At 50.8% G+C, this 27,506-nt stretch overlaps 9 protein-coding genes across 9 annotated transcripts; 6 read left to right on the top strand and 3 right to left on the bottom strand.

Annotated features, from left to right (window-relative positions):
• Nucleotides 1-42: 42 nt before the first annotated feature.
• NUU61_001109 (WD40 repeat domain-containing peptidylprolyl isomerase) lies at nucleotides 43-2,050 on the bottom strand (the record flags this gene model as incomplete). The annotated part of the gene is made up of 3 exons (XM_056651691.1): nucleotides 43-1,475; nucleotides 1,533-1,910; nucleotides 1,978-2,050. The coding sequence occupies 3 exons, from the start codon at nucleotides 2,048-2,050 to the stop codon at nucleotides 43-45; spliced, it is 1,884 nt and encodes a 627-aa protein (XP_056516541.1).
• A 242-nt stretch (nucleotides 2,051-2,292) lies between these two features.
• NUU61_001108 (chaperonin-containing T-complex subunit CCT2) lies at nucleotides 2,293-4,071 on the top strand (the record flags this gene model as incomplete). Its single annotated transcript, XM_056651690.1, has 4 exons — nucleotides 2,293-2,316; nucleotides 2,361-2,522; nucleotides 2,569-3,951; nucleotides 4,012-4,071. 4 exons carry the CDS (start codon nucleotides 2,293-2,295, stop codon nucleotides 4,069-4,071), a joined length of 1,629 nt encoding a protein of 542 aa, XP_056516540.1.
• An 890-nt stretch (nucleotides 4,072-4,961) lies between these two features.
• NUU61_001107 (glycoside hydrolase family 76 protein) lies at nucleotides 4,962-6,460 on the top strand (the record flags this gene model as incomplete). The annotated part of the gene is made up of 3 exons (XM_056651689.1): nucleotides 4,962-5,052; nucleotides 5,110-5,804; nucleotides 5,867-6,460. 3 exons carry the CDS (start codon nucleotides 4,962-4,964, stop codon nucleotides 6,458-6,460), a joined length of 1,380 nt encoding a protein of 459 aa, XP_056516539.1.
• Nucleotides 6,461-7,376: 916 nt separating this feature from the next.
• On the top strand, nucleotides 7,377-10,872 carry ireA (bifunctional endoribonuclease/protein kinase IRE1; the record flags this gene model as incomplete). Its single annotated transcript, XM_056651688.1, has 3 exons — nucleotides 7,377-10,049; nucleotides 10,088-10,353; nucleotides 10,416-10,872. The coding sequence occupies 3 exons, from the start codon at nucleotides 7,377-7,379 to the stop codon at nucleotides 10,870-10,872; spliced, it is 3,396 nt and encodes a 1,131-aa protein (XP_056516538.1).
• A 504-nt stretch (nucleotides 10,873-11,376) lies between these two features.
• Nucleotides 11,377-14,894, top strand: NUU61_001105 (uncharacterized protein; the record flags this gene model as incomplete). Its single annotated transcript, XM_056651687.1, has 2 exons — nucleotides 11,377-11,627; nucleotides 11,684-14,894. 2 exons carry the CDS (start codon nucleotides 11,377-11,379, stop codon nucleotides 14,892-14,894), a joined length of 3,462 nt encoding a protein of 1,153 aa, XP_056516537.1.
• Nucleotides 14,895-15,167: 273 nt separating this feature from the next.
• Nucleotides 15,168-15,974, top strand: NUU61_001104 (presequence translocated-associated motor subunit PAM17; the record flags this gene model as incomplete). Its single annotated transcript, XM_056651686.1, has 2 exons — nucleotides 15,168-15,698; nucleotides 15,798-15,974. 2 exons carry the CDS (start codon nucleotides 15,168-15,170, stop codon nucleotides 15,972-15,974), a joined length of 708 nt encoding a protein of 235 aa, XP_056516536.1.
• Nucleotides 15,975-19,039: 3,065 nt separating this feature from the next.
• NUU61_001103 (beta-ketoacyl synthase domain-containing protein) lies at nucleotides 19,040-20,409 on the bottom strand (the record flags this gene model as incomplete). Its single annotated transcript, XM_056651685.1, has 4 exons — nucleotides 19,040-19,126; nucleotides 19,460-19,637; nucleotides 19,706-19,926; nucleotides 20,233-20,409. 4 exons carry the CDS (start codon nucleotides 20,407-20,409, stop codon nucleotides 19,040-19,042), a joined length of 663 nt encoding a protein of 220 aa, XP_056516535.1.
• Nucleotides 20,410-21,490: 1,081 nt separating this feature from the next.
• On the top strand, nucleotides 21,491-23,075 carry NUU61_001102 (nucleic acid/nucleotide deaminase domain-containing protein; the record flags this gene model as incomplete). Its single annotated transcript, XM_056651684.1, has 3 exons — nucleotides 21,491-21,854; nucleotides 21,914-22,926; nucleotides 23,019-23,075. The coding sequence occupies 3 exons, from the start codon at nucleotides 21,491-21,493 to the stop codon at nucleotides 23,073-23,075; spliced, it is 1,434 nt and encodes a 477-aa protein (XP_056516534.1).
• Nucleotides 23,076-26,445: 3,370 nt separating this feature from the next.
• Nucleotides 26,446-27,026, bottom strand: NUU61_001101 (uncharacterized protein; the record flags this gene model as incomplete). The annotated part of the gene is made up of 3 exons (XM_056651683.1): nucleotides 26,446-26,492; nucleotides 26,601-26,701; nucleotides 26,803-27,026. 3 exons carry the CDS (start codon nucleotides 27,024-27,026, stop codon nucleotides 26,446-26,448), a joined length of 372 nt encoding a protein of 123 aa, XP_056516533.1.
• Nucleotides 27,027-27,506: the final 480 nt, after the last annotated feature.

Below are 27,506 nucleotides of genomic sequence, written 5' to 3'. Positions count from 1 at the left end.
AACAAAACGAAAAGAAAGGTTTTTTTTTAAAAAAAAGCACAATCATGAGACGCTAATGCTCACAATCTTTACATCAACCTCGGGCTTCTCCTTGTGCGTCTTGACATTCTCAATCTTGTGCACCACATCCAGTCCCTGTACGGCGCGACCAAAGACAGTATGCTTGTTATCGAGCCAGGGAGTCTTCTCAGTCGTGATGAAGAACTGACTACCATTGGTGTTGGGCCCGGCATTAGCCATGGACAGCGTGTAGGGCTTATCATGGCGCAGACTCGAGAATTCGTCTGCAAACTCGCCGCCCCAGATCGACTCACCGCCGGTGCCGTCGCCGAGTGGGTCCCCGCCCTGGATCATGAACTTGCGGATAACCCGATGGAAGATAGTGTTGTTGTAGTAGCCCTGGCGGGCGTGGGTGACGAAGTTCTCGACGGCGCGGGGCGCTGCCGAGGGATACAACCGCAGGTGGATATCGCCCAGGGTCGTGTGCAGGACGGCGGCAGTGCCGGTCTCGCCGGCTTTCGTGGTGCTTGGTGCGGCCCCGGCTGCTTGCGCGGGCTTCTCATTTTGTACATCGCGGGTGGCTCGTGATACTTCTGTCTCGTTGGTGAACATGTAGAAGCGTACCTTGGCGAACCCCGTGCTGATCAGGATCGGGTCGCGCTCTTCGGCTTCCTGTAGTAATGGATTGCTGCTGGCGGCCATGGACACTGTCATCACACCCTTTCGCTGCGGTTGGCCCTGGTAAAGCGCTAAGTTCAGAGCCCGGAACGGCTCGTCACGTCCGTAGACTCGCACTACGCGGTTGGTGTAGGTGTTGATGCACTTGATCCCGTACAGGGATCCATACAGTATGAAGTGACCCGACTCGTCGAAAGTGACGTTGACCTTGTTGCGCATTGCATCGCCCTCAAGCTCCCGTTCGACTCCGAGCCGCCGTCCGAATTCCACTTCATCTAGTTGATACGGCGCCGTGCCCGCCTGCTGCATATCCGTGATTGTTGCTATTGATTCATCGTACGTCCGGTAGAGCTTTCCTGTCGCAAAATCGAACACCCGCACTTGTCGATCAGGGAAAGAAACCGTGGCAAAGTGCTCGCCCGACGGCGAGATTGTGATAGCTGTAGGGACCGACTTGGCCTTTTTGAATGCGAACAAATTGGTCGAGGATTTGAGCTCGAACACGTTGTCTGGTTTCTCAAAGGACCCATCGCCGGCCCTCCAGTACTCGATCATCCCCGACTCGTCCGCTGAAATAACGCAGTCGAATGCGCTGTTAAACGACATTGAGACAATGGGACTGCGATGGATCGTCTTCACTGTGTGTAATGGTTGTGGGTTCTCGCCGCGCCCATCGAAGACCTGAACGGTGCTGCTGGATTCATCCGTTACGGCCAGAAGCGGCAATGATGCGCCGCGCTGATGCACCCAACATACACATCGCGGTACGAACTCCAAGGTATACATCGCCAAGAGATCTATGGTCGAGGTCAATGAGTCGATGAACAATTATCATGGGGTGTATGTTGACTGACCAAAAGTGATAACATCAAAGATCTTAACCGTCTTGTCCACTCCTGCCGTCGCAAAGCTGCGGCCATCGGCGCTGATGGTCGTGCCCCGAGTCTCAACTGGGTGAGCTCGAAACTCCTTGACGAACTCGATGCCTTCGGCCATTTTCTTCCAGAATTTGACAAATCCATCCACTGAACTGGTGATGACAAAATCCGTAAAGGGTGCAACCGTCACAAAAGACAATTGGTCCTTGTGCATGAGCGATTTGGAGTACCGCGCCGAGGCCGGGAGCGCATTGACGTAGACTTTCTCGAATGGCAGCTTTCGACGCTTCTTCTTGGGCGCTATCTCTGAGGGAAGCGCGGGGCCGAAATCATCGTCGGAAGAGGATTCATCGCCTGTATATCTCATTAATGAGCATCTGCAGTGTTCTGTGCTGGGAACCCTTTCGCGAGAGCTACTCACCGTTCTCGTCCGCCTCGACAGCGGAATGAGAGCGTTTGTTTGCAACAGGCGGGGCAGTATCTTCATCAGCCATGGTGAATTGTCAAGAGACGACGCGCAGAACAAGCAATTGGGGGGAGAAGCTGGAATCCGCAAAAGCGAAAGCGAGGTCATCGCGGGCGGTGATGGCCGCACCCAATGGGAACAGAAGCTTGGACCACCCGACTTTTCTCCTTTCCCTCTTCCTCCACCCCACTGTTGACGCTGTTGTTTCCCATCTTCAGATATCGAGACATTTGATCTTCCGATCGATTGTTTCTTCCTGAGCTGGTCATAATGGTATACTTGCTTCTTGATCCGGTTGCTGGGTTGTTGCACGCTGACTTTTTTTCTGCCCCTCCTAGGCGTCATTCGCCAATCCCACACAGATCTTTGCCGACGACGTAACCGAGGAGAAGGGCGAGAATGCCCGTCTGTCGGCCTTCGTCGGTGCCATCGCCGTCGGAGACCTCGTGAAGAGTACCCTGGGTCCCAAGGGAATGGACAAGATTTTACAATCTGCGTACGTGGGGTCGATATTGTATGTGCTGCGGGATGGAGCTGACATGGCAGTGGGACAGGTCGACGGGACAGATCCTCGTGACGAATGACGGTGCTACGATCTTGAAGTCTATTGCTCTGGATAACGCTGCGGCAAAGGTGCTGGTCAACATCTCTAAGGTTCAGGACGACGAGGTGGGCGATGGCACAACATCTGTCACGGTCTTGGCCGCCGAACTGCTGCGGGAGGCCGAGAAGCTCGTCGATCGCAAGATTCACCCCCAGACCATCATTGAGGGCTACCGGATAGCTAGCCGAGCTGCTCTCGCCGCTCTCGAGACTGTGGCCGTCGACCGGACCAAGGACCAAGAGACCTTCCGCAAGGACCTTCACTCGATCGCACGCACGACCCTCAGTTCCAAGGTGCTGGCCCAAGACCGGGACCACTTCGCGCGACTGGCCTGCGAGGCCGTTCTGCGACTCAAGGGATCCACCGACCTCAGTCACATCCAGGTCATCAAGAAGGCCGGTGGTAAGCTGAGCGATTCGTACCTGGACGAGGGTTTTATTCTTGATAAGAAGATCGGCGTCAACCAGCCCAAGCGACTGGAGAATGCCAAGATTCTGGTGGCCAACACGGCCATGGACACGGACAAGGTCAAGATCTTCGGTGCGCGGGTCAAGGTCGAGTCGACAGGCAAGCTGGCCGACCTGGAGAAGGCTGAGCGGGAGAAGATGCGCGCCAAGGTCGAGCGGATCAAGTCGCACGGTATCAACTGTTTCGTCAACCGTCAGCTAATCTACAACTGGCCGGAACAGCTCTTCACCGAGGCCGGTATCGTGTCTATCGAGCACGCCGACTTCGACGGCATTGAGCGTTTGGCGCTGGTGACGGGTGGTGAGATCGCCTCGACCTTTGAGCACCCTGACCAGGTGAAGCTGGGCTCGTGTGACCTGATCGAGGAGGTGATCATCGGCGAGGATACACTGATCAAGTTTTCCGGCGTGGCCGCTGGTCAGGCATGCACCATTGTGCTGCGCGGTGCCACCGAGCAGCTGCTGGACGAGGCCGAGCGCTCGCTGCACGACGCCCTGGCCGTGCTGTCGCAGACAGTCAAGGACCCGCGAGTGACGCTGGGCGGCGGCTGCGCGGAGATGGTGATGGCCAAGGCCGTGGAGCAGGCGGCGCAAAACACGACGGGCAAGAAGCAGCTGGCAGTCGACTCGTTCGCCCACGCGCTCAAGCAGCTACCGACCATCCTGGCCGACAACGCTGGTTTGGACTCGAGCGACCTGGTGACGCGCCTGCGCCAGGCCATTAACAACGGCATGACTAGCTCTGGACTGGACCTGTTGACCCCCGGTGGCGGCATCGCGGACATGCGCGACCTGGGCGTGGTGGAGGCCTATAAACTGAAGAAGGCCGTGGTTTCGTCGGCATCGGAAGCCGCCGAGGTAAGCTCTTCTCCCCTGGTTCATGTTCTACTTTTATTTGACACTGACATGAATTTCTAGCTTCTTCTCCGGGTGGACAACATTATTCGCGCGGCCCCTCGCCGCCGGGAGCGAATGTAATGGACATGATTGATGCAATGGGTGATGACTTCTTCGCCTGTACCCCCTCTACGAAGGAACCAAAAAAAAAATTTGGCATAGATCTCGAATTCCATGATTTCCCCGGGTTATTTCTCCCGGGGTACATAACTATAGTCGGCAATCACGCCTGATAAATGAGGCAACAAGTCCTGTCGGCCTGGGTTATCAATCGATGACTAAGGTTTTGTATTGTTACCGAATTTGGCAGCCAGGGGCAAAGGCACAAAGAACCGACGAAGCAACCTAGGCCAGCAGTATTCCAAGATTGAAGGGATCTCGCCAGGTCCATGATCATAGGTAGCAGTATATTGCTGCATGCCCAGCATCAGCCAGTTGTCCATGTCAAGAACAAACTACCCGCGGCCCCCCGTGGGTCATCGCGGCGACTAAATGTAGATCGGCCGAAGCCAAATTCCACGCTTGGTCATTTTGATATTCAAGAATGATCATGCTTTATTGTTGCAACGAGGATATTATCCGATGAGAAATAGAAAAGGTGATGGGAAGTATACTCAAGACACTGTTTCAGTCGGTCGTGCATGTTCCAGGGTCAGGGAGTCTACCTAAGGCAAGATATATAACCATGGGTGTCCACTCCAAGGACCAGAGGTGAAGCAGACAAAGTCAGAAGATAATAATAGCATCATCCGCAACATCCACGTTCCTACCAGGAACCTACTATGGACGGAATCAGGGTGATCCTTTGACAAAGTAGGCGGGTAGATACTGGTCCTGCACGGCCTGCTCCAGGCTGTTTCTCAAGTGGCTTGGTCTGGTTGGGCCTCCCCGTTCTCACCTTCTTCTTCTTCCATCTGCCCTCGCTTCGATGCTGTAGGCTCTTTCCCTCGTCTTTTGACCATAGCACTCTCATGGGATTGTTTCAGTGGCTGACTACCCTTCTGGGCGGCACTCTTGCCGTCCAGGGCGTCCTCGCCCTTGATCTCAACGTTGATGATGAAGGTATGCTGATCCACAGACTAATACTCGGGACTGTTTAACCAGACCATCCACATCTAGACTCCTTGAAAAGCGCAGCCAAACAGGTTGCTACCGACATGATCACATACTACCACGCTCGTGACTCGAAGGATATCCCTGGCAAGTTCGACGGCACCTGGTGGGAGGGCGGGTCCATGTTCATGATCCTTATGTCATATTGGTGGTTGACCGGCGACTCCCAGTTCAACCAGGCCATCCAGGATGGCATGTACTGGCAAAAAGGCGACGACAACTTCTTCCCGTCCAACTACAGTCAGTATCTGGGGAACGACGATCAAGTGTTCTGGGGTTTGGCTGCCATCACCGCCGCCGAGTTCAACTTTCCCGAGCGTGCTGGCGAACCGTCGTGGCTGTCACTGGCGCAGGGTGTGTTCAATACCCAGACTCCGCGCTGGGATGGCAGCAGCTGTCGTGGTGGAATGCGCTGGCAAATCTGGCCCTACCAGAATGGCTACAATACCAAGAATGCCATCTCCAACGGCGGTCTGTTCCAGCTTGCGGCCCGTCTGGCCCTCTACACCCGCAATGAGACCTATGCCACCTGGGCTGAACGCATCTGGGACTGGAGTGCCTCGACCCCGTTGCTCAAACAAAAGGACTGGAATATTGCCGACACGACCAGCTGTGAGTCGCAATGCACCGACCATGGTGACTTCCAATGGACGTACAACTATGCTACCTATATCAGCGGTGCCGCCTACATGTACAACTACGTATGTTGCTCTTTTACCCTTAAGTGTATCCCTGGAGACGAACATACTGCTAACCTCGGTAGACCGACGGCGCCGCAGAGAAATGGAAGGACGGCATTGACGGATTACTTCAAACATCCAACCAGTTTTACCCAACCAAGGGCTATGATGGGGCCGATGGTAACATCCTCACCGAAATCACCTGCGAGGATCGCAAACTCTGCGACCGCAATCAACTTACCTTCAAGGCCTACTTTACCACTTGGCTTGCCTATATGACCACCATCGTGCCACATACAGTTAACCTAGTATTTCCCAAACTGAAGACTTCGGCCATAGGCGCTGCCAACCAGTGCTCGGGCGGGGATAACGGCAAACATTGCGGAACTCGCTGGTACGCGCCGACCTGGGACGGCACCTCAGGCCTGGAGCAGCAGATGAGCTGCCTCGGTGCATTTACTTCGGTCCTTGTTCCCTTCAAGAACCAGGCCCCTTACACTGCTCAGACCGGTGGCATATCCAAGAGCAATCCGAATGCTGGTACCAATGGTGCCAATAACCAAATGCCCCAGTTGAACGATATCAACACCAGCGACCGGGCCGGTGCTGGGATTGTGACTGCGATTGTTATCACCGGCTGGATGTTGGCCATAACATGGATGATCCGTGGTGGTTGAATGTTACTGGCTTCTTTGTTTTCTTGCCTGTACCTCTCTCAGGACACCATGTGGGTTCCACTGTGGTTGTCATATACGCCCTTGGATCGTGTCGATTAGCTCTTTTCTTTCTTGTATTTATGCTTGCTCCGGGGTTGTTTTGGAGCTGCAATTGCTGCATTTCAAGCAAGGGGTTTGCGGCGTTTGGATACACATCGGTGGCCTCCAACTGTCCGGGAGATGGATTTTTGCATCTCGGTTGCTGATCACCCCGGAGCCTTGGCGGGAAGCCTCTACAATTCGAAGGGGGCCAAATCCTCCCACGTCAGTCGATCCTAGGCTGTGACCGAGTCGTTTCAATGCTAGGGTCTTGTAAAAAACCGTCAAAATCAATGCCCATGAGTATCTAGTGTTGCGAGAGGGGTCAAGAAAAACCCATGGATGGAACTGCCTTTGTTTCCTATGTGACTTAGAAGAGACAGGAATCTAGGTACCGGTACCTGCTGCGGCATAGTCCAGGGGCTGGTTGTTGGCGGTACCGTACATGTACACGTGTATTACGCTCGACACACAATCCATCTGCCTGGTGGCTGTCAGCCTCCAATTTCGCTTCCCCCTTGATCTTTTGGACACTCTTCTCTCTCTTCCACCCCATATCCCCCAATTTTGGATCTGTTTGGTGGCATTTGCAACCCATCAATCTCTTGTCGTCCGGTTGAGCCATTCCACCCCTCGACTGTCTGTGGGTGGGGGAGGATCAACTACCCGGATTCTCGACTCGCTCCACCTCGTCATTCGACCCGTTGAACGAAATCACCCTCCCTTCCCTCTCTCTCTCTCTCTCTCTCTCTCTCTCTCTCGGCCTCGACGTCGACCCATGAGACGAGTATCTCCTCGCTGTTAAAGCCGACTCTCGCAGAGTGCTGAAGTTCCCACAATGCGGTGGCGGCTGTTGGGCGCCCGGTCGACCCTCCCCGCCAGCGTCGCCCTCCTCCTTCTCCCGGTCCTGGTCGCTCCGCAGCAGCACCCAGAACCCCATGGCTCCGCTCCTCGTGTGTCTGTGCCGCTCCCCGCAGCCGGACAAGACTCATCGACCCTTGATACGGCCTCTGTAGCCGCTCCCCCCATCGTGAAATCCAACGATGCGAGCGCCCTGGCAACTCTGGCTCTGGCGGGCTCCGGCCGCGCCGTTCGAGCCCCTCCTGTCCAGGCCAGCAGCATGACTGCCGGTCTGGCCTCGCCGCTTCATGCGCGGTCCTTGCAGGACTGGGAGGTTGAGGATTTTGTGCTGTTGGCGACCGTCGACGGAACCATTCACGCCCGAGACCGCAAGACCGGTTCCGCCCGCTGGGCCCTTGAGGTCCCCAGCAGCCCCGTCGTCGAAAGTATCTACCATCGTGCCAATCGTTCGAGCTTCGACGACACCCAGCCCGAAGACGACTTCTTATGGATTGTTGAACCCAGCCAGGATGGCAGCATCTATATCTACAGCCCCGGCCCCGAGGCCGGTTTGCAGAAGCTTGGCCTGACCGTCAAGCAGCTGGTGGACGAAACTCCCTATTCTGGCATTGATCCTGCTGTGACATACACTGCTCGGAAAGAGACCACCTTGTATACCATTGACGCCCGCACCGGCAGCATTCTGCGAGTGTTTAGCTCTCGCGGACCAATTACGACTGGCCAAGAGTGCCGCAAAGTTGATGGGCAGGGCTTGGATGCGGAAGACTGCGAGTCGACCTCGGGTACTCTGGTTCTGGGCCGTGTCGAGTATGCCGTGGCCATCCAGAACACCGAGACTGGTGACCCCATCTGTACACTGAAATACTCTGAGTGGGCGCCGAACAACCGTGACATGGACCTCCAGAGCCAATATCACCGAACCATGGATCAGAGTCACATCTACAGCATGCACGACGGAGTCGTATTGGGATTTGATCATTCCCACATGGACCGGCCCCGTTACACACAACGTTTCTCATCACCCGTGGCTCGAGTCTTTGATGTGGCCCGTCCTGTCAACAAAGATTCACCGGATGTTTCGACACCGCTGGTGCTCTTGTCGCAGCCGCTCCAGCCACCGGATCCGGATTACGGTTCTTTGGATGATCGTGACATGCGTGTGTTCCTTGATTGCACTGATGCAGGTGGCTGGTATGCCCTGTCGGAGGAAACCTACCCCTTGGTCACAGGACGTGCTCCTATGGCCCAGTGCTATGACAAGGATTTCTTTCGCCGGGGTCAGTCGCTCATGAGCCTGTCGCCAGGCCAGCAGCGCGATGCCTTGGCTGGTGTTCATTCCCTGAATGGCCCGAGGGTCCTTCGCTCGCCTATCCCAAGGATCGCCGCGTCAGCAGCTTCTGAGACGTCCAACGACACACCCCAAGATGTCCTCCGCAGCTCGTCGGAGTTGGCCCTGCCCCCTGCCCTTCGGCACAGTACCATCATTCGCAAGAGCTGGGATAATGCGTTGGATATTATCGTGACGCTAATCCTGTTGTTTATCGGCGCTTTCATCTACTTCAACTCTCATCATATCCGAGACCTCGCCAAGCAAAAGCTCGACATTAAGAACATCATAAACTCTAATGACAAGCCCCCTCTTTCGACACCCTCAACCCCACTCGTGGGAACCTCCCCAGATCTCAAGCGGAGTTCTACCCCGACCCGGCGAGTTCCTAATGTGACCGTCGACCTGGATCTGGGAGATCCCCAAACGGACGGCGAAGCTACGCCACGGCCTTCTCGAGAGAACAGTGTGCCGCCGCCAGGCACCTCTTCACGGGTACAGATTCGCGAACCCTCTTGTGGACCCGACGACGAGGAGGGCGAGGAGCAGGAAAGGCCTAAGAAAAAGGCCCGGGCGCGTGGGTCGCGAGGTGGAAAGTCGCACCGCCGCCGCAAGAAGCCTGGCACCGAGGTCGACACAGCAGAGCAAGCTGATCGTGCCGTGGATCAAGTGAATCAGTTGAATCCACAGCCCCGACTGGAGCCTGATGTGCAGCTGACCCGCACCGTGTCCAACGAGATTACTGAAATGGATGGCGTCCTTCAAATCGGTCGACTCCAAGTCTTCACGGATGTTGTGCTGGGTCACGGTAGTCACGGAACCGTTGTCTACCGTGGCTCGTTTGATGGGCGGAATGTGGCTGTTAAGCGCATGCTGATGGAGTTTTACGATATCGCATCCCATGAGGTGGGACTGTTACAGGAGAGCGACGATCACCACAACGTGATCCGGTACTTCTGCCGAGAACAGGCCACTGGATTCTTATACATTGGGCTCGAGCTATGTCCTGCCTCTTTGCAGGATGTGATTGAGCGACCGTCCGGGTATCCTGAATTAGTACAGGGTGGTCTGGACATGCCAGACGTCCTGCGACAGATTACCCAGGGAGTGCGGTACTTGCATTCTCTAAAGATTGTGCATCGTGACCTGAAGCCTCAGAATATCCTCGTGGCTATGCCCCGAGGCCGCAACTCCTCACGATCTCTAAGGCTTCTGATCTCTGATTTTGGCCTATGCAAAAAACTCGAGGACAACCAGAGCTCTTTCCGTGCCACCACCGCGCATGCTGCCGGCACGTCTGGCTGGCGTGCTCCGGAGCTGTTGGTTGATGACGACACCGCCCCCTGGCGCTTGAGTCACAGCACACCGAGTCGTCTGAGCCCGCTGTGGTCGACCCGCAGACTAACCGTCGCGCCACGCGAGCCATCGACATTTTCTCGCTGGGCTGCGTGTTTTACTATGTCTTGACCCGTGGCAGCCACCCGTTCGATAAGAATGGCAAGTTCATGCGTGAGGCCAACATTGTCAAAGGACAGTTCGACCTGGAGGAACTGAATCGTTTGGGCGACTATGCCTTTGAAGCCGACGATCTTATCCGCTCGATGGTTTCCCTTGATCCACGCAAGCGGTACGTTCCCCTCTTGTTGATTTTTTTTTTGTTAATCTGGATGTCACTGACTTGGCTTTTAGTCCCGATGCAAGCGCTGTCCTGATGCATCCCTTCTTCTGGCCACCGTCAGACCGACTCAGCTTCCTTTGCGATGTGTCAGACCATTTCGAGTTTGAACCGCGCGAACCACCTTCCGATGCTCTCCTGTGTCTCGAATCCGTGGCTGAGGATGTGATGGGCCCCGAGATGGATTTCCTGCGGCTGTTGCCTCGGGACTTTAAGGACAATCTGGGCAAGCAACGCAAATACACCGGGTCGCGTATGTTGGATCTCCTGCGTGCTCTGCGCAACAAGCGCAACCACTACAACGACATGCCGGAGTATCTCAAGGCACACATTGGGGGATTGCCTGAAGGGTACCTGATCTTCTGGACGGTGCGCTTTCCCAGCTTGTTGATGAGCTGCCATTGGGTCATCGTCGAGCTGGGATTGACACAGATCGACCGTTTCCACCGATACTTTACTCCCCCCGAGTAATGGGAAATCGTTGGCCAAATGTGCTATATCTTTGATGTCCCTTATGATCTATATCTTGCATTATTTGTAGCCTCTAGCCCCAAAGCCATGATTATGAATTTTTGATGAATTATATCAAGTATTCAAATATTTTCTTGTAGTATATCCTAATGTCTACAAAATCGGGGGTGGTCTCCGATTGCTCTCGCGACCCGCGGCAAACAATCGACCGCCTTCGTTTTCACATCCCTCACGCTCCACCCCATTTCCACATCGCCTCTTCGCGCACTCCCTCTGGGGGCTTGCTATCTCTCTTTCACTCGGGGGCTATGGGTGGATGAAATTGTCCTTCTTTTATCTTTCTTTTTTCGCCCCTCATTCCTGTTCTTTGCTCTATTCCCGTCTGCCACCCGTCAACTGCGCATCCATCAAATTCGACCCTTAGCTTGCATCGATTCCATCACTGTCTTTCCCAGCGCTTCTTTTTACAACAGTTGATCGGTGACAGCACCGACATAGCTCGCCATGGTGTTTCTGCGACTACAAGTCAAGGTCTTTCCCCGGGAACAGGTCCCCTCAGGCCCAAGTTTTTTTCGGTCCATCCTCGGCAAAGACAACGACCGCAGTCGCGATGAGAACGGCCGAGGAAATTTGGTATCCGCAGGGGGCCGGTCGGCTTCGTTCTTGATCGTATTAATGCAGCCCGAGGAAGTGACGCTGGGAGGGCTCGCGGGCATGATCCAGGAGAAATGGAAAAAGCTTCACCCTACTCTGGAGTAAGCCCATACCCTATATCTTTGATACCCAGGTGGCTAACTACTGTCTTCCATAGACCACTCGTGATCAAGAAGCTCCTCGACGATGCCAACGACACCGAGGACCTCGATACCGATCTGACTGTCGCCGATGTCTTCGTGAACATCGGCAAGGCCCGCGCAGATGGCCTCGACCAGCGAGGCACAGTTTGCGTTATTCAGAAGCCGACCACAGAGTCCCCGGTCTTGCGATACCCCTCCGTGGACCTGGACTGGGATGGAGCCGCGAAGAAGTTTGAGGAGAACAAGATCAAGAAAGAATCTATTGCATCCCAGTTCTCTCCTATCCAGGAGGAAGATGAGAGTTCTCGTCGCGCATCTACCGCTCATATTTCGTCTGACCGTTCTTCTCCTGCCACCGATAACGCGCAAGGTACTCCAGCGCAGGAGTCTCCCGTCAAGTCGCGGCATCATGACACACCCCTTCTTTCTGTCGAGGTCCAGAATGGTCCGATTGTCTCGAACGAACGTGCCGAGAGCGAGGAACTAGGCGAGTCGCCCTCTCCTTCAGAGCACCCCCAAAGCCGGTCTTCCAGTACGAAGTCCAAATCTACCGCGGCATCCAACAACCAGTTTTCAAAGGTGCAGACGAACGCTCCTCCGCGGAGAACGGTAACTACCAGACGATCGATCACGCAAATGGCCGGCCCGGCCTCCACCCAGAAACGTGGGTCTGGGTCACTGTTTGGGACGCGCACCACCCCTCAATGGCAGCGAACTCGATCTGCGCAAAAGGCAACGGAGACCGCGAGCGAGGAGGAGGATCAGAACGAAAGTGAAGAACATGCCGTAGAAGAAAGTGGCTCAGATGAGCACGACTCTGATATCCAAATGCAGGCGGTGGAGGAGGAGGAGGAGGATGATGATGATGATGACGAGGACGAGTATCATGCAGAGAGCGAAAGCGACGATGGCAGCGATGGCGATATCGTTATGAAAGAGAACGGGGCACCCCGGCGCTTGGCTACTCCGGATCAAGGGCCTGCGACTCGGTCTCGCAAGCGCAAACAGAGTGAGGAGCGCAGTACGCCGGCCAAGCAACCTCGTCTACATGGCGCTGATCCATCGGCCCTTCACTTCACGGCCGAATCCCCGAACCCTCCCAAGACCATTCCGCCTCCTTCTAGTCCGTATGGGAGACGGGAACGTGCCCCATCATTCTCGGGCCCAGGCCGCCGATCCAGCATTACTGGCCGGCCATTGGAACCTCCCAAGTCTGGCCTGGGGCTGGGTATCACGAAGAGTCCACCCAGAAACAAAATGACCCAGGATTCCTTCCAAGCTACGGACGTACCCTTGACCCAGAGTTCTCTCGGCACCCCTCTGTTCCCCAGTAGCGCACCTACTGCTACTCCTTCTACGAATCAGGGCCTCAAGAAACCCAAACATCTCCAGTCGGTACTGCGCACCGATTCTCCCGCCAACAAGCGGCGATCTGTCTCTTTTGCCGATGAAGAAGAACCATTTGCCAATGGACCCGCGCCCCGATCCACGCCCGCTGGGCCCCCGCTATCCACAACCTCCCGAAGCACGCCGCCGTCAATTCAGGGAACCCCCTCGGGGAGTCAGATGGTTTACCCACCGGGTTATTCTCCTGAAACAATCAGCAAAATTACCCAAGAGATCGAGCAAAAGAAGCGACAAACGCAAGACATAGAGCGCGAAGCGCAGTACCTGGAGCGCAAACTGAAGAACCGCAAAGCCGATCCAAAATATCTCGACATTGTGAGACAAATGCGTGATACTTGTACCAATATTGCGAAGCGTCGCAAGACTGGCCGTGTCTCAGAAGAACGCCATATTCAATCACTGTTGGCGACCCTTTCGTCCCTGCGGAATCAAATGCGGGTTTATGAAGAGAGGAGGAAGCCGTCTGCGTCGGTTTCGAAGTCGACGACTGCTAAGTCTGTTTCTAAGTCGCCTGCTGTGACGAATGGAGATGCTTCTCACCGCACTGCCTCGCCAAGCTCGGATTCTGAGACTTCTTCTGAGAGTGAACCGGAATCGGAAAGGTCGGAGAGTCCTGGGCCTCCTGCTCCTGCACCGGAGAAGTCGAGTCCGACAGCCAAGTCTCCTACCCCAGCGAGGAAATCTCTCACTCCAGCGACGAAGCCTCCTACTCCAGCAGCCAAATCTCCTACTCCAGTGAGGAAGTCTCCTACTCCCCGAAGAGCTAGTTCGACGGCTCCGGTGGAGAAGCCTCATGCTCCGGCGAAATCATCCACGCCCGTACACAAATCCCCTATTCCATCAGCCAAATCCCCTATCTTCGCACGGAAGTCTCCTGCTCTTGGGGCCAAATCTCCAACCCCTGCAGCAAAATCTCCCACGCCGACGTTTTCTCGTCGAGGATCGCGATCTGAAAATGGCATTGGCTCTCCAGCAGCCGCCACGGCGACTTCGCCCACTGCTGCTAAGTTGTTCACAAAAGCATTACCTACGATTTGGTCGCCACCCTCAGCTCAGCCCACTAGAAACCCAACTTCCCCAAAAGTTCTTCTGGAAACCGGTCGTCCGCGGCCCGCGACCCCACCTTCAGCAAATGAGCCTCGTCTTCCGCCGTCGGGTGCCCGGGTTGCAAGATCTATTCCCGCAAATGGTGGCTCACCCTGGACTACCGTGAACAAATCTCCAACGTGGTCATTTGACCAATCCAAAAATCAGCGCCGGGGCAGCATCCAGAGTCCGACTAGCGCAGGTCCCAAGGTGACTGAGCAGGTCGGTTGCCAGCAAGAAAAGGTGGCGGAGAGTGTTGAGATCTCGTCCAGCGAAGATTCAGAAGAATCTGAATCTGATTCCCAGTCGGATGAGGATTACCGGGAACCCCGTCAGACGCCTACGAATAATTTCTCCGCCCAACGTCGCGATCCTCCAATGTCCGCTCCACGACCCCAACCGAATGGCGCACCAAGGTCCCCTGCTCTTCTGCCTCCCTTCCAGCCTACACCTAGACAGGTGCCATCGCAGCCAGCCCTTGGTAGTCATACTACGCTCAAGGGCCTCCTTGTCAAGGTCCGGGAGGAAACAGCTCGGAAACAGGACCCGGCTACTCAGACGGCCCCTCCGACCTCGCGCCGTGATGTCTATGAGGTACCCAGCTCGAGTGAAGACAAGGAAAGCAGTGATGACAGCAGCAGTGATAGTGACGGCAGCGAGCCGGACCAAGGCGACATCCTGCCTAACGGGCAATCCGCACTGCTGCACAAGCCTTACCCGAAGAGAGTCTAGGGGAGTCTGTGGTTTTTCCGTGATTAGGTTTATTGTCGCTGTTTTCGATATCCTCTGCCGTGTATTGTTTTCTTCCTGTATTTTCTTCGGTCTGTATGATAAAATAGGAGTCGAACATATTCTTTAGTGTGTTGTGAAGTGCTGTAGATCCATTAATTAGATGCCTAAGGCTTCGAGCTTACATAACTGCTTCTCCACTTCCACGGTTGCGCCGGTGCTCTCACATCTCGATCCGCGTATCCGTCAGTTCCCCAACTCCTGTCAATACACACAATGTCTGCCCGAACGGCCATCGTCGGTAGTCAGCTGGGATCCGCCCTCGCCAGCCCCCTCCGCTCGTTCCACCCAGGCCCGCAAATGGCCTCCAAACAGCTCTCCACGACAGCCCGTCCCTCGGCTGGTGCAGCCCTGAAGCAGGCTTCTCGGCCGCACGCCCGCACCCTCCCATCATCACCCTCCAGCTTTCAACAGATCGGTCTGCGGACAAACTCGACCGCGGCCTCGAAGAAGACCAACGATGTGAAGCTGGACTGGAATTCTTTCTTCAAGCTGCGTGCCTCCCGCCGTCGCTACTCTCTCGCCTCGTCCATTGCCAGCTCGCTCGTCACTACCACGGTCGGCGTGCAGGTCCTGTCTTCTCAGGACTTGGAGTCTCTCGGCGCACAGGTGATGGGCCTCGACCCCTTCGTGGTGCTTGGTCTGGCTACGGCGGCATGCGGTGCAATAGGATGGTTGGCTGGACCGTTTGTCGGGAACGGGGTCTGGGGCTTGGTATATCGACGGTTTAAGCCTTCTGTTGTTGTGGTGAGTTATATACCCCTGAGATCTCAGCCTGCTCTTAACCCCTCCTAACTTCCTGGTTTGGTGATGAATTATCTAACGGTTTCTCTTGCGCCTCTATAGAAAGAAAAAGAGTTCTTTGATCGCATTCGCCGCTTCCGCGTCGATCCCTCCACCAACTCAATCGCCAACCCCGTCCCTGACTACTACGGCGAGAAGATCGGCAGTGTGCAGGGCTATCGGCAGTGGCTCAAGGACCAGCGGGCATACAACCGGAAGCGTCGCAACTTCATTGCCTAATTCTTCCTTTTCCCCTTTGTGTCAAACTCGGGTGTATTTTCTACTTTGATTAAAATTCCTTTCTTTCTCTTTTCGACTTCGTGTGGATATGGTTGAGTCCATGCCAGACTCGCAGATTCCTACCCCAAAGCTGATGCCCTTTTCTTATGTTATTTGTTTGTCATGGGAACCGGTGTTTTGTTGCCATTCTCATTAACGGAACTCGGTGAGCTGGGGCATTGCAATGTATTTTGGAGTGATTCTTGATAGCGCCACCCAATTCCTGTTCAATTGAATGCTTGAGACTGAAATTCTGGCGAGTGTGTTTGGATTGCTGCACAGTATTTACATTTATATGAGCCAGCCAGCCAGTTCTCGTCAGTCTTTATTTTGTCATTGGGCTTTCTGGCCATCAATACTTGTGGATAGATAGAAGATGTCTTTGCGGTCTTTTACGCCAGTCATACTCCTGTAGATAGTTGAATAGCTAAGACATATTGTAGGTAGTGCCGCTGAAGTAAATCAAAGTGCCGACTTCACTGACTCAGCTCGTGCGCAGGTACGGGGCATATGATTTGGGAGCGGCTGAAATATAGACAGACCTGTTCTCAAATTTCCCTTCCTCTTCCTCTTATCACATTCATATCCGTTTCCTTATCGCCCAATTAGAACAAAATGTCATCTTCTGTTAATGAGAAGTGGCTAAAGAAATGCCAACTCGAAAATCTCCCTGTTCCGCCGTTTGATCGATATATCTATATGCTCGAGGAACAGGTCATGAAAAAGAGTCTTCGGCCTAGTGAGCTAGGATACTGGCTACTTGTATATTGAAGATGATGATTCGGATAACGAACTTTGGCTGAAGCTCTCACGTCTAAAGCGGATGACATAATCAAGAAGCAAGTGTCTTTTAGAACAAGCGATCTAGAGGGCGTTTCTATAGAAGCCACCCTAGGCATTAATATTAGCTCCGTACTCGAGTAGTAGTTATATAATTTTTTTATGTCTTGTAGAATAAGCGGCCTAAAGGGCGTTTCTAAACTCGCTACCCTAGAAGTTGATATCGGCTCCGTGCTCGAGCAGTAGCTACAATCTTTTCGTGTCCTTTATAACAAGCGATCTAACGGGTGTTTCCGTACTTGCCACCCTAGGCGTTAACATTGGCTCCGTGCTCGAGTAGTAGCTGCACGACCCTATAATGTCCATTCAATGACGCCCATACGACGGCGTGCGTTCCTGTGCCATCGGGTATATTAACATCCCTTTTATTAACACCAAGTAGAGATTGCACCTCCTGTTCATGGCCGTTAAATACTGCTAGATGGAGTGCTTTCATTATAGGCAGTCTCTCGTAACGCCTTGATGCATTCCAGAAGATAGGAAACCACAGCGAGAATAGCTTTCCACTCATGTCGTATAGTCGATGCACTTGGTCGATCGCTTTTTGGTCCGAACCCAGGTCCATTTTCCTTACGTGGTCGGGCCAATGTACTGCTGAATACTCCAAGAAGTCTTGGGTACCGGAGCAAACCCTGTCGCCATTACGCACCAGATCCTCCATTAACAAGTATCGCAAACATACTCGAGCTATTTGGTCCTCAGCATCACTTAGTCTCCATGAGTATACGAGGCCGGCGTTATTCGAATTGCTCTCTGCAATAAGAAATTCTCTTGCAGTCTGGTGGATCAAATAAAACTTGGAGTTCTTGACAAAGACAAAAAGCCCACATAGACGACGGACCTTCTTATGTATCAGCGATGAATCGAGTCCAGCCTCATATGCAGTTCGTGATTCTGGAGAGGTGGCTTAGTGCATACAGGCGGATAAGAACTTATGAAGGTAGTCGGTGAGCAATAATATGATTTACCGCTCACAAGCAATGTCTGGGGGCTTTCAACTTTAAATAATCATTGGAGCAAAGGTGCTCCTCGGCTAAAATGGAGGGGGAACGCATGAAGTCAACCTTAGCGCTAAAGTTGGAAGTATGATTCGGTACAGTTGGGCACAGACTCGCCTCCGGCTAAGCAACAGTGGAACGTGTCTAAGGGAGGCTCGTGCGCACACATACGAGACAATTGAGAGGGGTCCATCGTACAGCCACTCCTTCCAAATTCCTTTTGCTATGCATTTTCTCATATTCCTAAGAACCATTTCGTGGCTGCCCAGAGAAATATGATTTATTCGTCTGATGAGGAGTGGTTGGAAAAATGCCAATCCGATACTCTGCCTGTTCCACCTTTTGATCGATATGTCTACATGCTCGAGAGTTGTGTCGTGAAGAAAAGTCTTCGGCCGGGTGAGCTAGGCTTTGATGGTTACCAACCTGACACTTCTACAATTTCTCAACGGGATGAAAACGAAATACGGACCTTGGAAATTGTTCGAGAGTACACGAATATTCCAATACCGAAGCTCATTTATCAAGGGGACGGGCAAGTTCTGAGCTAAGTCTTTATATATATTAAAACTAATAAATGCAGTTTCAATGTTTTTGAACGAATCCAGGGCATAACGATCTTCGAAGGTCCAATTTGGGATAACATTTCCCCTCGCCAGCAGGAAGGAATCAGACTGCAGGTGCAGGATTATATCAAAGAGCTCGCGAGAGTCCCTAATGATTCTGGTGGCGTTCGATCACTCAGTGGCTCGGGGGAAATAATTCACAACCAACTTCCTCATCGTGGGCCTTTTTATTCAACCAGTGATTTCCTCCGGTCGTACAAAAATAAGGATGAACCTCTTATTCATGAAACCAATCCTTTGAGTTTACCAGTGCTGTCGCATATGGATTGGGATCTGTCGAACATTGTATTACATCCAAATTTGGACGCAGTGGCAGGTGTGATCGACTGGGAAAGAGCAGCTTTCTTTCCGGAGGGTGGGAAAAGTATTCATCGCATGTGCCATCAGTGGCGGGGGTGGGAGACACTATTCGATGGTATTCAATTTCCTCTAGAAAGTTGAATGCTTAATATATTGTCCCTTTGTGCCAGTCAGCAGCCCCCATTATCTTGCAGGACCAAACTACCTGCTGGGCTCTGCCCTCAAATCATTTCGCACAACACCACACTGTGCAACACCTTTGCTAAGAACTCCTTCCATAGAAACCAGCAGATAGACCTCCTGTGCCGAAGCGTGTGGTAAAAACATGGGAGCCAGGCTTGAAGAGCGCCTAACGGAGGTTATAGGCGATATGGCCATGCTAAAGTATTGAATGAAGAGACAGCGAAGCCCATATGTGCGTAAGCTTGCGTTCATTGCTATGCATTTCCAAGAGAAAATTGATGCGCCAAAAACAATGCCGTCGCAAGACAGACCTGATGAAAACGGCATTCGAATATGTGAGACGCATGAAAAGGGGCTCATTGATCGGGACCCAGCAGCGATATGGAGTGCATCGACTATCAAGTATGCCACATTCCCTTTCAGAGTTAATGGATTGAGCGCGGGTCGAGCCCAGTGCGGGAATTAGTACCGAGCTTAGGAGAAGAGCGAAGAATCGTACCTCAACTTGAACCTCTGCGTCAGGTCCATCGGAAATGACGATTTTTCCAATGTGATTGGCGCGACGCATGTATCCGAAAGCCGTGGGTATATCCGCAAAGGAGAATGTCTTGATAGGTCCAATTGGCGTAAGCTGCCTTTTGTTGATGAGGTTCATGATTTCATCAAGGAGTCTATTCCTTTTTCTCGAGTTAGTGACTTATGACGTGCTCAAGCGTTTCAATCGAAATCATATCAAAGAACTTACCTCGAGATGAGTTGGCCAGAGACATGAGTATGAGACATGTCAAAGCAGCGGTAGGACGCGTTGCGACCCAAAGGCTCCATAGACAGGTAATTCCTGTCGAGCATATTCCGTTTCCCAAGTTTAACCATGGTGCCTCCAGCAGCGATGCATCGCCACGACTCCTCCATCAACTCACCCGTCAAAGAGTTGAGAATAACGTCAACGCCCGCGCCCTGTGTGGCCTACATCAAATTACAGGCAAACGCGGTAGAGCGAGAGTTGAAGATGCGATTTTCGGGTATGCCGTATCGCTCCACCAAGAACTTTCTCTTTTCATTGTTCCCAACAGTGGCAAAGGATCCCTTCTTGAAGACGAGGACGCGTTCGCCAGGCTTGAATTTGGTGACCGAAGGATGGAATCGTCGGACAAGGCCGGCGCCCTCGAGACCGAGGAGATGTTCGTTTTCACGCAATGCCCATGGCGATAGCCACATCCTGGTACAACCTGATCAGATCTGCAAGTCTTCCCAAAGCGACTCTTAACTCACCTCGAAGTTCAATCCAGCTGCAAAAAGCTCCACCTCCACCAAATTCTCCTTAAGAGTAAGCTCTGTCGGGGCCACCTCGGGTGTATTGAACCGCGTCGACTGTGCCGACTCGCTCACATTGCAGGCGAATTGTCGTCTCCGCAGAATGAAGGGATTTCGGCACTGGTACTCGGCCATTAGCAAATTCAACTTCGGCAGAGTTGACGAGGTTGTCTGGCAGAACTCGAGCAACATGAAGATACCCACCCCTCTCCACATATTCACTTTCCAAGTATTTCTTTGGTAGTGCAGTCTGAATCTTAAGAACGGTTTCGATGGCATTGAAGGTCGATGAAGTTGAACCGTCCGTGACGTCGAGAGTTGTGAGGTTGACAATTGAATCGTCAGCTCGCACAGTCCTTCCAATCCATGGATCATGGCCTTACTAGGGTTTGTCACGTCCATCTGAGATCCTTCAGTTACCCACAGAATCTGGGTTCCAGAGCTGATAAGTCTGCCATCAGCCGGGTTTTCCAAGTCCCGGAGATCTTCAGGTGAAGCCACTTCATTTTAGTTTCTAGAAAGTTAGTTCTACAAACAAACCAACAAAGCGAGATCCGCTGGTTAATTAGCACTTCACTTTGTGGCAGTGCTGCCTTCTGATTGGGGATCTGTATCCGCCAGACTGTATGTCCGAAGTCATGCTGATGTTACATCAGCATGATTTGGACTATGCCGTTGCATCGTATTACAACGGTAACGGTCTTGGATTTCCATGAATGTCGGGCATTCAATACGCCCCTACTTCAGGATACTTCGGTTGCACACCTAAGTCGCGATGCGGGCTTCGGCTACTACAACTAGAACGGTCTCACAGAGTTATCCCAACGCCTTATAGATAAGCAATAACAAAAGCCTATAATACGATACTATTTGTGAGCAGTAGAGGGAGTCCTTGCGATCTGACAAAATAATTGTCCTTTTCCTTTTCTTTGACCGAACACAGCCTTCATGCACACTCGTTTATACAAATTGAGATCCTTTTCACCAATACGAACGATGGGCCTGTGCTCCAAATCATACAAACGCGGATTCGATATTGTCATTGGCTAATACCATGTATTATCTTATCACGCGTGTAGCTACCCATGTATATGCCAGCTCATATATGGTACTTGTAGACCTGCAAATACCCCGCCAGCTCATAAACACCCTCTACCCCCACCTCTTTGGAACATTCCGCTCTCGTCAAGGCACCTTTCCTCGACCGTCGAGTTCCATGGCTCAAACAACCCAGATTCCTGCAACAACATGCGCTGAGTATATCGCTCTCAACTCCTTCTTCCACCAGGCCCCTGCGCCAGTCGTTCGAAATACGAGCAATCGATTGTCAAACGACCAAGAATACATTTTGCCATTTTCTAAAGAGCTTGGACTAACCGAAGTTCTTGCTTTCATAGCAAAAACGAAGGATGGGTGGGATTATATACCGGCCGTCTGCGTTAAACAGAATCCATCTGGGACGGCCTTGGATGTCATTCTAGCCATCAACAAAAGAACCTATTCCGATGGAGATGATATCTTACGAAACCTGAAAGTAAACTTTGAACAGGTCTTCCAAATACTTCACGATTCTGAATATGGTTTGTCCTGCCTAATTTGAATATGATGGCAAACTTTAACTGTCCTCCAAAACCTATAGATAAGCCTGACCTTCAAGGGAGAGTCTTGATGTCTATTATTTCAATGTGCTCACCACGGGTACTATGCCGGTTAGGTCTCGACCGGAAAGCAACTAAGAGACCTATTCAAGATCTACTGAGGGAGGCTATGTTCAGTATTCAACAAATTACGGATCAGAAGCTTCACAGCGAAAACTTATCACTCACATCGACTTTGTTCATATCAGAAGCAAAGAAAGTCATACATCTGGTCGATCGATGGTTGAAGCACAGAACTTTGAATGAGCTGAATGATCTTGTGGAAGGGATTCATCACTTGAAACAAACAGCCCCGCGGTTGCAAGAGCTCCTAAATATGATCTCGAACAATGACATGAGTCCGTCCTCGAGGTCAAGCTGCCTGAATATGATCAGAAAAGTGTCACGATACCGGGAAGCCGCAAGAAAACTCTATCGTATGGCCAAAAAGTTTCCACTGGTCCGAAACATGAAAATTCAACTGGCAAGCCTCCCCAAGAAGGCATTCGAAGGCCAGACGCACTCCAACCAGATTTCGAACTTGTACTCATGCTTATCGAAGCTTGGATTGGCCAAGAGGCAACAAGATATCTTCCTTTTGTGCCGCAATTTGAAAATTGATAAAGACGCTGCCCTTGCCAGGTATGAAGGAGCTCAAAAGGCTCTATTAGCGTCTAAAATCCACGCTGAAATTCAAATTGTTGCATTTTGTGAAATTCAAGTTCAAAAACCGTTCCCACGAGTGATTAGTTCAAGCAAAGATGCATGCTTTCTCTGCGACACTTTCATTCATGTGTACGGACGGATGCATACTCCGAAAACCCACGGTCGGCTTTATCCCGGCTGGAGACTCCCGAGTCTGCCAGGGTTTTACGCACTCAAGCAGATATTCAACGAAAGACTAGACGAAAGACTTCGACGCAATATTTCACTAGGCCTAGCTCAAGGGAAGCTGCCTGTTTATCCGACTCCGAATGAAAGCAACTTGCTTACCTTATCGGATTCTTCAACAACTGTGAATCTACCAGAGCTCGTTTCAGAGAACTCAGAGGAGGCAAAAATGAAATCGATTGGTTCGCTCAATACCCTGTCGGAAATTTCACCCAGATACGGCCCTTCATTGACACTCAGCCGAAATTCAATCACGAGGTCCTCATTGAATAGTTTCCTAGAGACCATTTACTTGGCCGAGGGAGGATCAATCAATGATTCTGTGAGATATAACGAGCGTTTCCGTCTTTATACCACTGAAGCGCTTGAAGTTTATCTTGGATTAGAGGATCAATCAACTTCTGAGACCAGAAACAAATCCTTCGGCTATGACATCGAAAGGATTATAGTCGACAACTTCCAATACATGAGGGGAAAATGTCCTGTTGTTGATGTGCAGCAGATGGATGGTGAGGTCCTGTTTGAGCTGTCTGATGATAACGAGTTTTACCTTACCGCTGGAGATGTTGTACTGAGAGTTAATAGTCATGGATGGATCAAGGATAAATAGGGAGCGCCTCAGAGCGCCTCATCAGGTACTAAGCATTACCCCTGTAAAAAAGCCACCATCTTATCTACATACCACCCAGGCTGTTCGACTAGGTGGTCACATAAGTCTTCTAGCATCGGAGGAGTTACGCGTATTTGTCAGTTGACAGGAGTTGGGGCCGCTTTGACGTCTCCGAACAATCGAAGGCTGCTGCTGATATTGATTATTGAACGCTTGCTACATTCAGCAGCTGTAGCCACTTGTGAGGTAGTCAGTAATTTGCTCAATAATAGTTTAAATCATTGCAAACTTTGAGATTGGGAACCTTGGCGCTATAATGCGGAGTGACGGTGGACTGATCTGGAGGTTAGGGGAGGTGGTTTTTGGGTTTGGCGGAAGGCATGGGCGGGCGCGTATCGAATGTGACGGAAAATAGCATCTACTCACGCTTGCTCACCCTTCTGCTCTATCTAATATCGCCTGGCAGCTACTGCTAAATCCCTAAATTCTACCTACTGCTTTCCTAAAAAGGCAATCTACACAGATATCAGATAGGAGCGAGGCGGCTAGGCCAATCAAAAAAAGAAGGCCCTACTGAAGTGTTCGAATTACGGCGAAAAAGGTCATACATATCGAGGTCACCCTATTGCTAAATAGGGTAATATGTTTTGGGTGGTTAAGTGAGAGTGTCAGGTGATAAGGGATGTCGTGAAAAAATTGTCATATAATTAGAAAAGAAATCGAAAAAAGATTGCATAAGCCAAAATCGGTATTACATAAGAAAATACAGTGCCAATAGCGGAAAATCTGCAGTGCCCCAGGGGTATCAATACCCTTCCGTCAGTTAGGAATAGCTTCATGCCTCTCATCTCTATAACCCCTTCACACCTCTTTTATTAATTCGATGTATATAATGAAGTATTAATAAAATAAGGACCTAGATCGATAAGAGTCCGTAGCTAAATAATAGTTACCGGCGTCGCCTTAATCGTCTTTTTAAAGCCTTTATTAAAGCTACTAAACTCGCTTTATATTCGTAATTAGTTCTCGCTTAATGTCTTTACCAAATTCAGCCTAAAAAAGCACCTAAAAGTCGTAGGCAAATCCCTATATTAGGGCCTCTCTTAGTTAAAGATACGAATAATCGAATTATAGACCGTATAACAAAAGAGATACACTAAAATATCCAACGGGTAAAGAAACAGGCAGCTTCACAGCCACCCTAAATCCTATAACGAGATCAAAATAGATTGGCTTCTATCTTACACCCGCAGTTGCGAAATGCAGTGCCGTAGTTTCGCCGAGCTCAATATATTCTTGCGGAGTAATAATATACCAAGTACTTGACTCTAGGGCAATTGGCCTAATTTACTGCGTTTCTAGTGGTCTTGTTGTCCGGTTGGTCCCCAGGGTCGGGAGGGTTGGGTACCGAGTCGAGGCGGAGCTTACTGTGGCAACGGAAGTAAGTTATCCCATTTCATTCATCATAGGTTGAATAACCTATACTACTCCTGATTAGAGTGTAATATCTTTGGCTGTAATTGCGATGGCGGATGTATCGGTGATCGGTGAATGATTAAGAAATGCTTGGACCTTTCGGATTGGAGAGAAAGAATGCAATATGGATAAAATATCCATATCTGTATTATCTTTTTTTTCCGTATTTGAGCAATTTAAGAGATACAGCTTGGAACATCGTTTTGGAGAGCCGCCTGATATTTCTGAGGGATTCCTGTAGCTGCATGTGGGGATACGACTATATATAAGGTATTCCACTATCTTTTAATGAACTCCAACTTTAAAGTCTACGGCGTAAGGTCTTCATGAGCTTCGAGCTTACCAGTCATATGCCGTCTTAAGTTTACAATTCTCTGAGTTATCTCGACGATCTTGTCTTCATCTTTAGAACTGCGTAATGGTAGCTACGTCGAGCTGATATAGAATGGTCGTGTCCCTATATTTAACTATGTTCTATTGTATGTTCTAGTATCTTTAGCTACACCCCAAATCATAGTATAGAGCCTATATATCCAGAGTCATTAGAAGAGAGAACTGGCATCAAAGACAGGTATCCGGGTTCTAACCCTATAGTATAGATATTCGTTAGTGTAGCGATAAGAATTGGATTCAAGTCTCGCACCCGGGCTGGCACCCGAGCCAGCAAAGAGTAAAAGGGAACCTTTGGATCCTAGCCGCCCCCTCTCTTGTATATAATGGTGATAATCATTGATGAAAAGGTGGCGAAGAGGGACTTTATATCGTTTGTCGTGATTATGATCCATTTCCGTGGTTTCGTAAGGGAGCTATACTTGATATCAAGTGTGGTTCGAATGTACCATTGGATATTAGTGGCCAATTTCAAACGGTAATAAATGACAGCTCTCACTGATTGCATCGAGAAGAGATTGAGAGGTTTCTCGCTCCCATTTTGACGTAAAACACCGATTAGGTTCTGGCACGCGGGTTTTGAGATAATATTTTTTTACAAAAGTTTCGGATGTTGCGGAGTCAGGATAGGCTGGTCTTTAGAGAAATTGGAATCTTTCGCTTCGTTGCGAGAAAGCCTCCATCTGCTGATGATTAGAATTAAGTTGTTACGAAGCTCTAGGATTCATACTCACAAAACCTAATTTAGAGCTGCACTTTCATATCTTGTATGCCTAGCGGGTGCTAGTGCTCCGTGACACATAATATTTGTATCATATCACAGCCCCGAAGCATTCTGGTGCCTGATATCCATAAACAACCGCTACCACCTGATATGCGAGGCCTAATGGTACCACGCTCTCTCCTTAAGTTTGATGATCCCCGCATAGGTGTAGAAGTGACTTAAGGTGTAAAATAAAGCGAAGTCTTTAAATACCCTTGAGGCGTAGGATCCTATTTTGGCGTTTTCAATTGAGGATAGTGGCATACAGACAATAAATCTTTTTCATCGCCTTTAACTTCGTGATATATAGGTAAACCTTCAAGAAGAGAATCTTTTTAGATAGATCCAAACGCTCCATAATAACGGACTTCACCAGACACAGTAGAGTACGCAGGATGTAGTAGTTAAGTATGGCAAACGAGGTTGCCACCCAGGTTGTTGATCCAGTTGTCTATCGCTCTGTTAGAATATCCAATGACTGGTGGATTGGCGAGAAGAGTGGGTGAAAGAGGAGAGAAATTATGACGACATGGAGCAGGCAATATCAAGTAACACTTACATAGGCCGAATTCTTTGTCCTTCCCAAGGCAGCCGCCTTTGAGCTTCCCCATCGTCGCCACCAGTTCGACACCAGAGCAAGCCGAGACTCCGCCAGACCCCCTGAGGTAGTGATAGGTTTATGTTAGCTTCGCACTATGTTGAAAAACAAAAAAACAAAAACAAAGAAAACAAAAGTAACTAATAGTTAAAGAATCACGAACTTTTGGTCGGTAGCCTTCAGTTCATTGCCATCCAGTTCAAAGCAGTCATCCAAGTTCAACTCAGCGTTTGGATTATATGCTATACGGCCTCCGTCTTGGTAACACATTGCTTTGATCGTCGGCAGCTCATCGGTTGAGCTAGTGATCTTGCATGATGAGGTAAACCCCTTGGCCACAGCCAGGGATGAGAAACCAAGAGCGAGCAGAAGTTTGAGGGAGAGCATTTTTCAGGTGATTCTGGAAATAGGTGTTTAGGCTCTCGGGAGAGGGGGTGGAATCGTGCTTATATACATACACAGTATTAGGGATCGACAATAAGCTTACACGCGGGGGGCCAAGAAGGGGCCAGAATAACTGTATATGGTGGTTCAGCTAATCGATAAGCGGCCTTCACGCTGACCTGAATTCACTAACTGTCTACAGAAGCGATTTTCAGAATCAAAATAATCATCCGGTGTTCGTGCGTAAAGTAGAACTTCATCAAAACCCTCACTTGACTTCCGCGCCTTAGGGTATTGAAAGCATAGTTGAGGTTGACAACAGGTCTTCCCTTTACTTAGGTACTCATATATAGACAATGAATCTTAACGAAAATAACTCCTAGCTAAGGCTCGAGCAAAATAGAAAGTAATGGTAGAGTCTTCACCCGATTCAAATTTTAATCTGTTCGAACCGCATAAGTCGAGTGCGAAGATTTAACTAGT

The sequence above is a fragment of the Penicillium alfredii genome (genome assembly GCF_028826965.1).
Source record: "Penicillium alfredii strain IBT 34128 chromosome Unknown utg000001l_segment0_segment0, whole genome shotgun sequence".
Classification (NCBI taxonomy): domain Eukaryota; kingdom Fungi; phylum Ascomycota; class Eurotiomycetes; order Eurotiales; family Aspergillaceae; genus Penicillium; species Penicillium alfredii.
The sequence above is the reverse complement of the archived record's forward strand: the minus strand, read 5'-3'. Positions and strand labels throughout refer to the sequence as shown.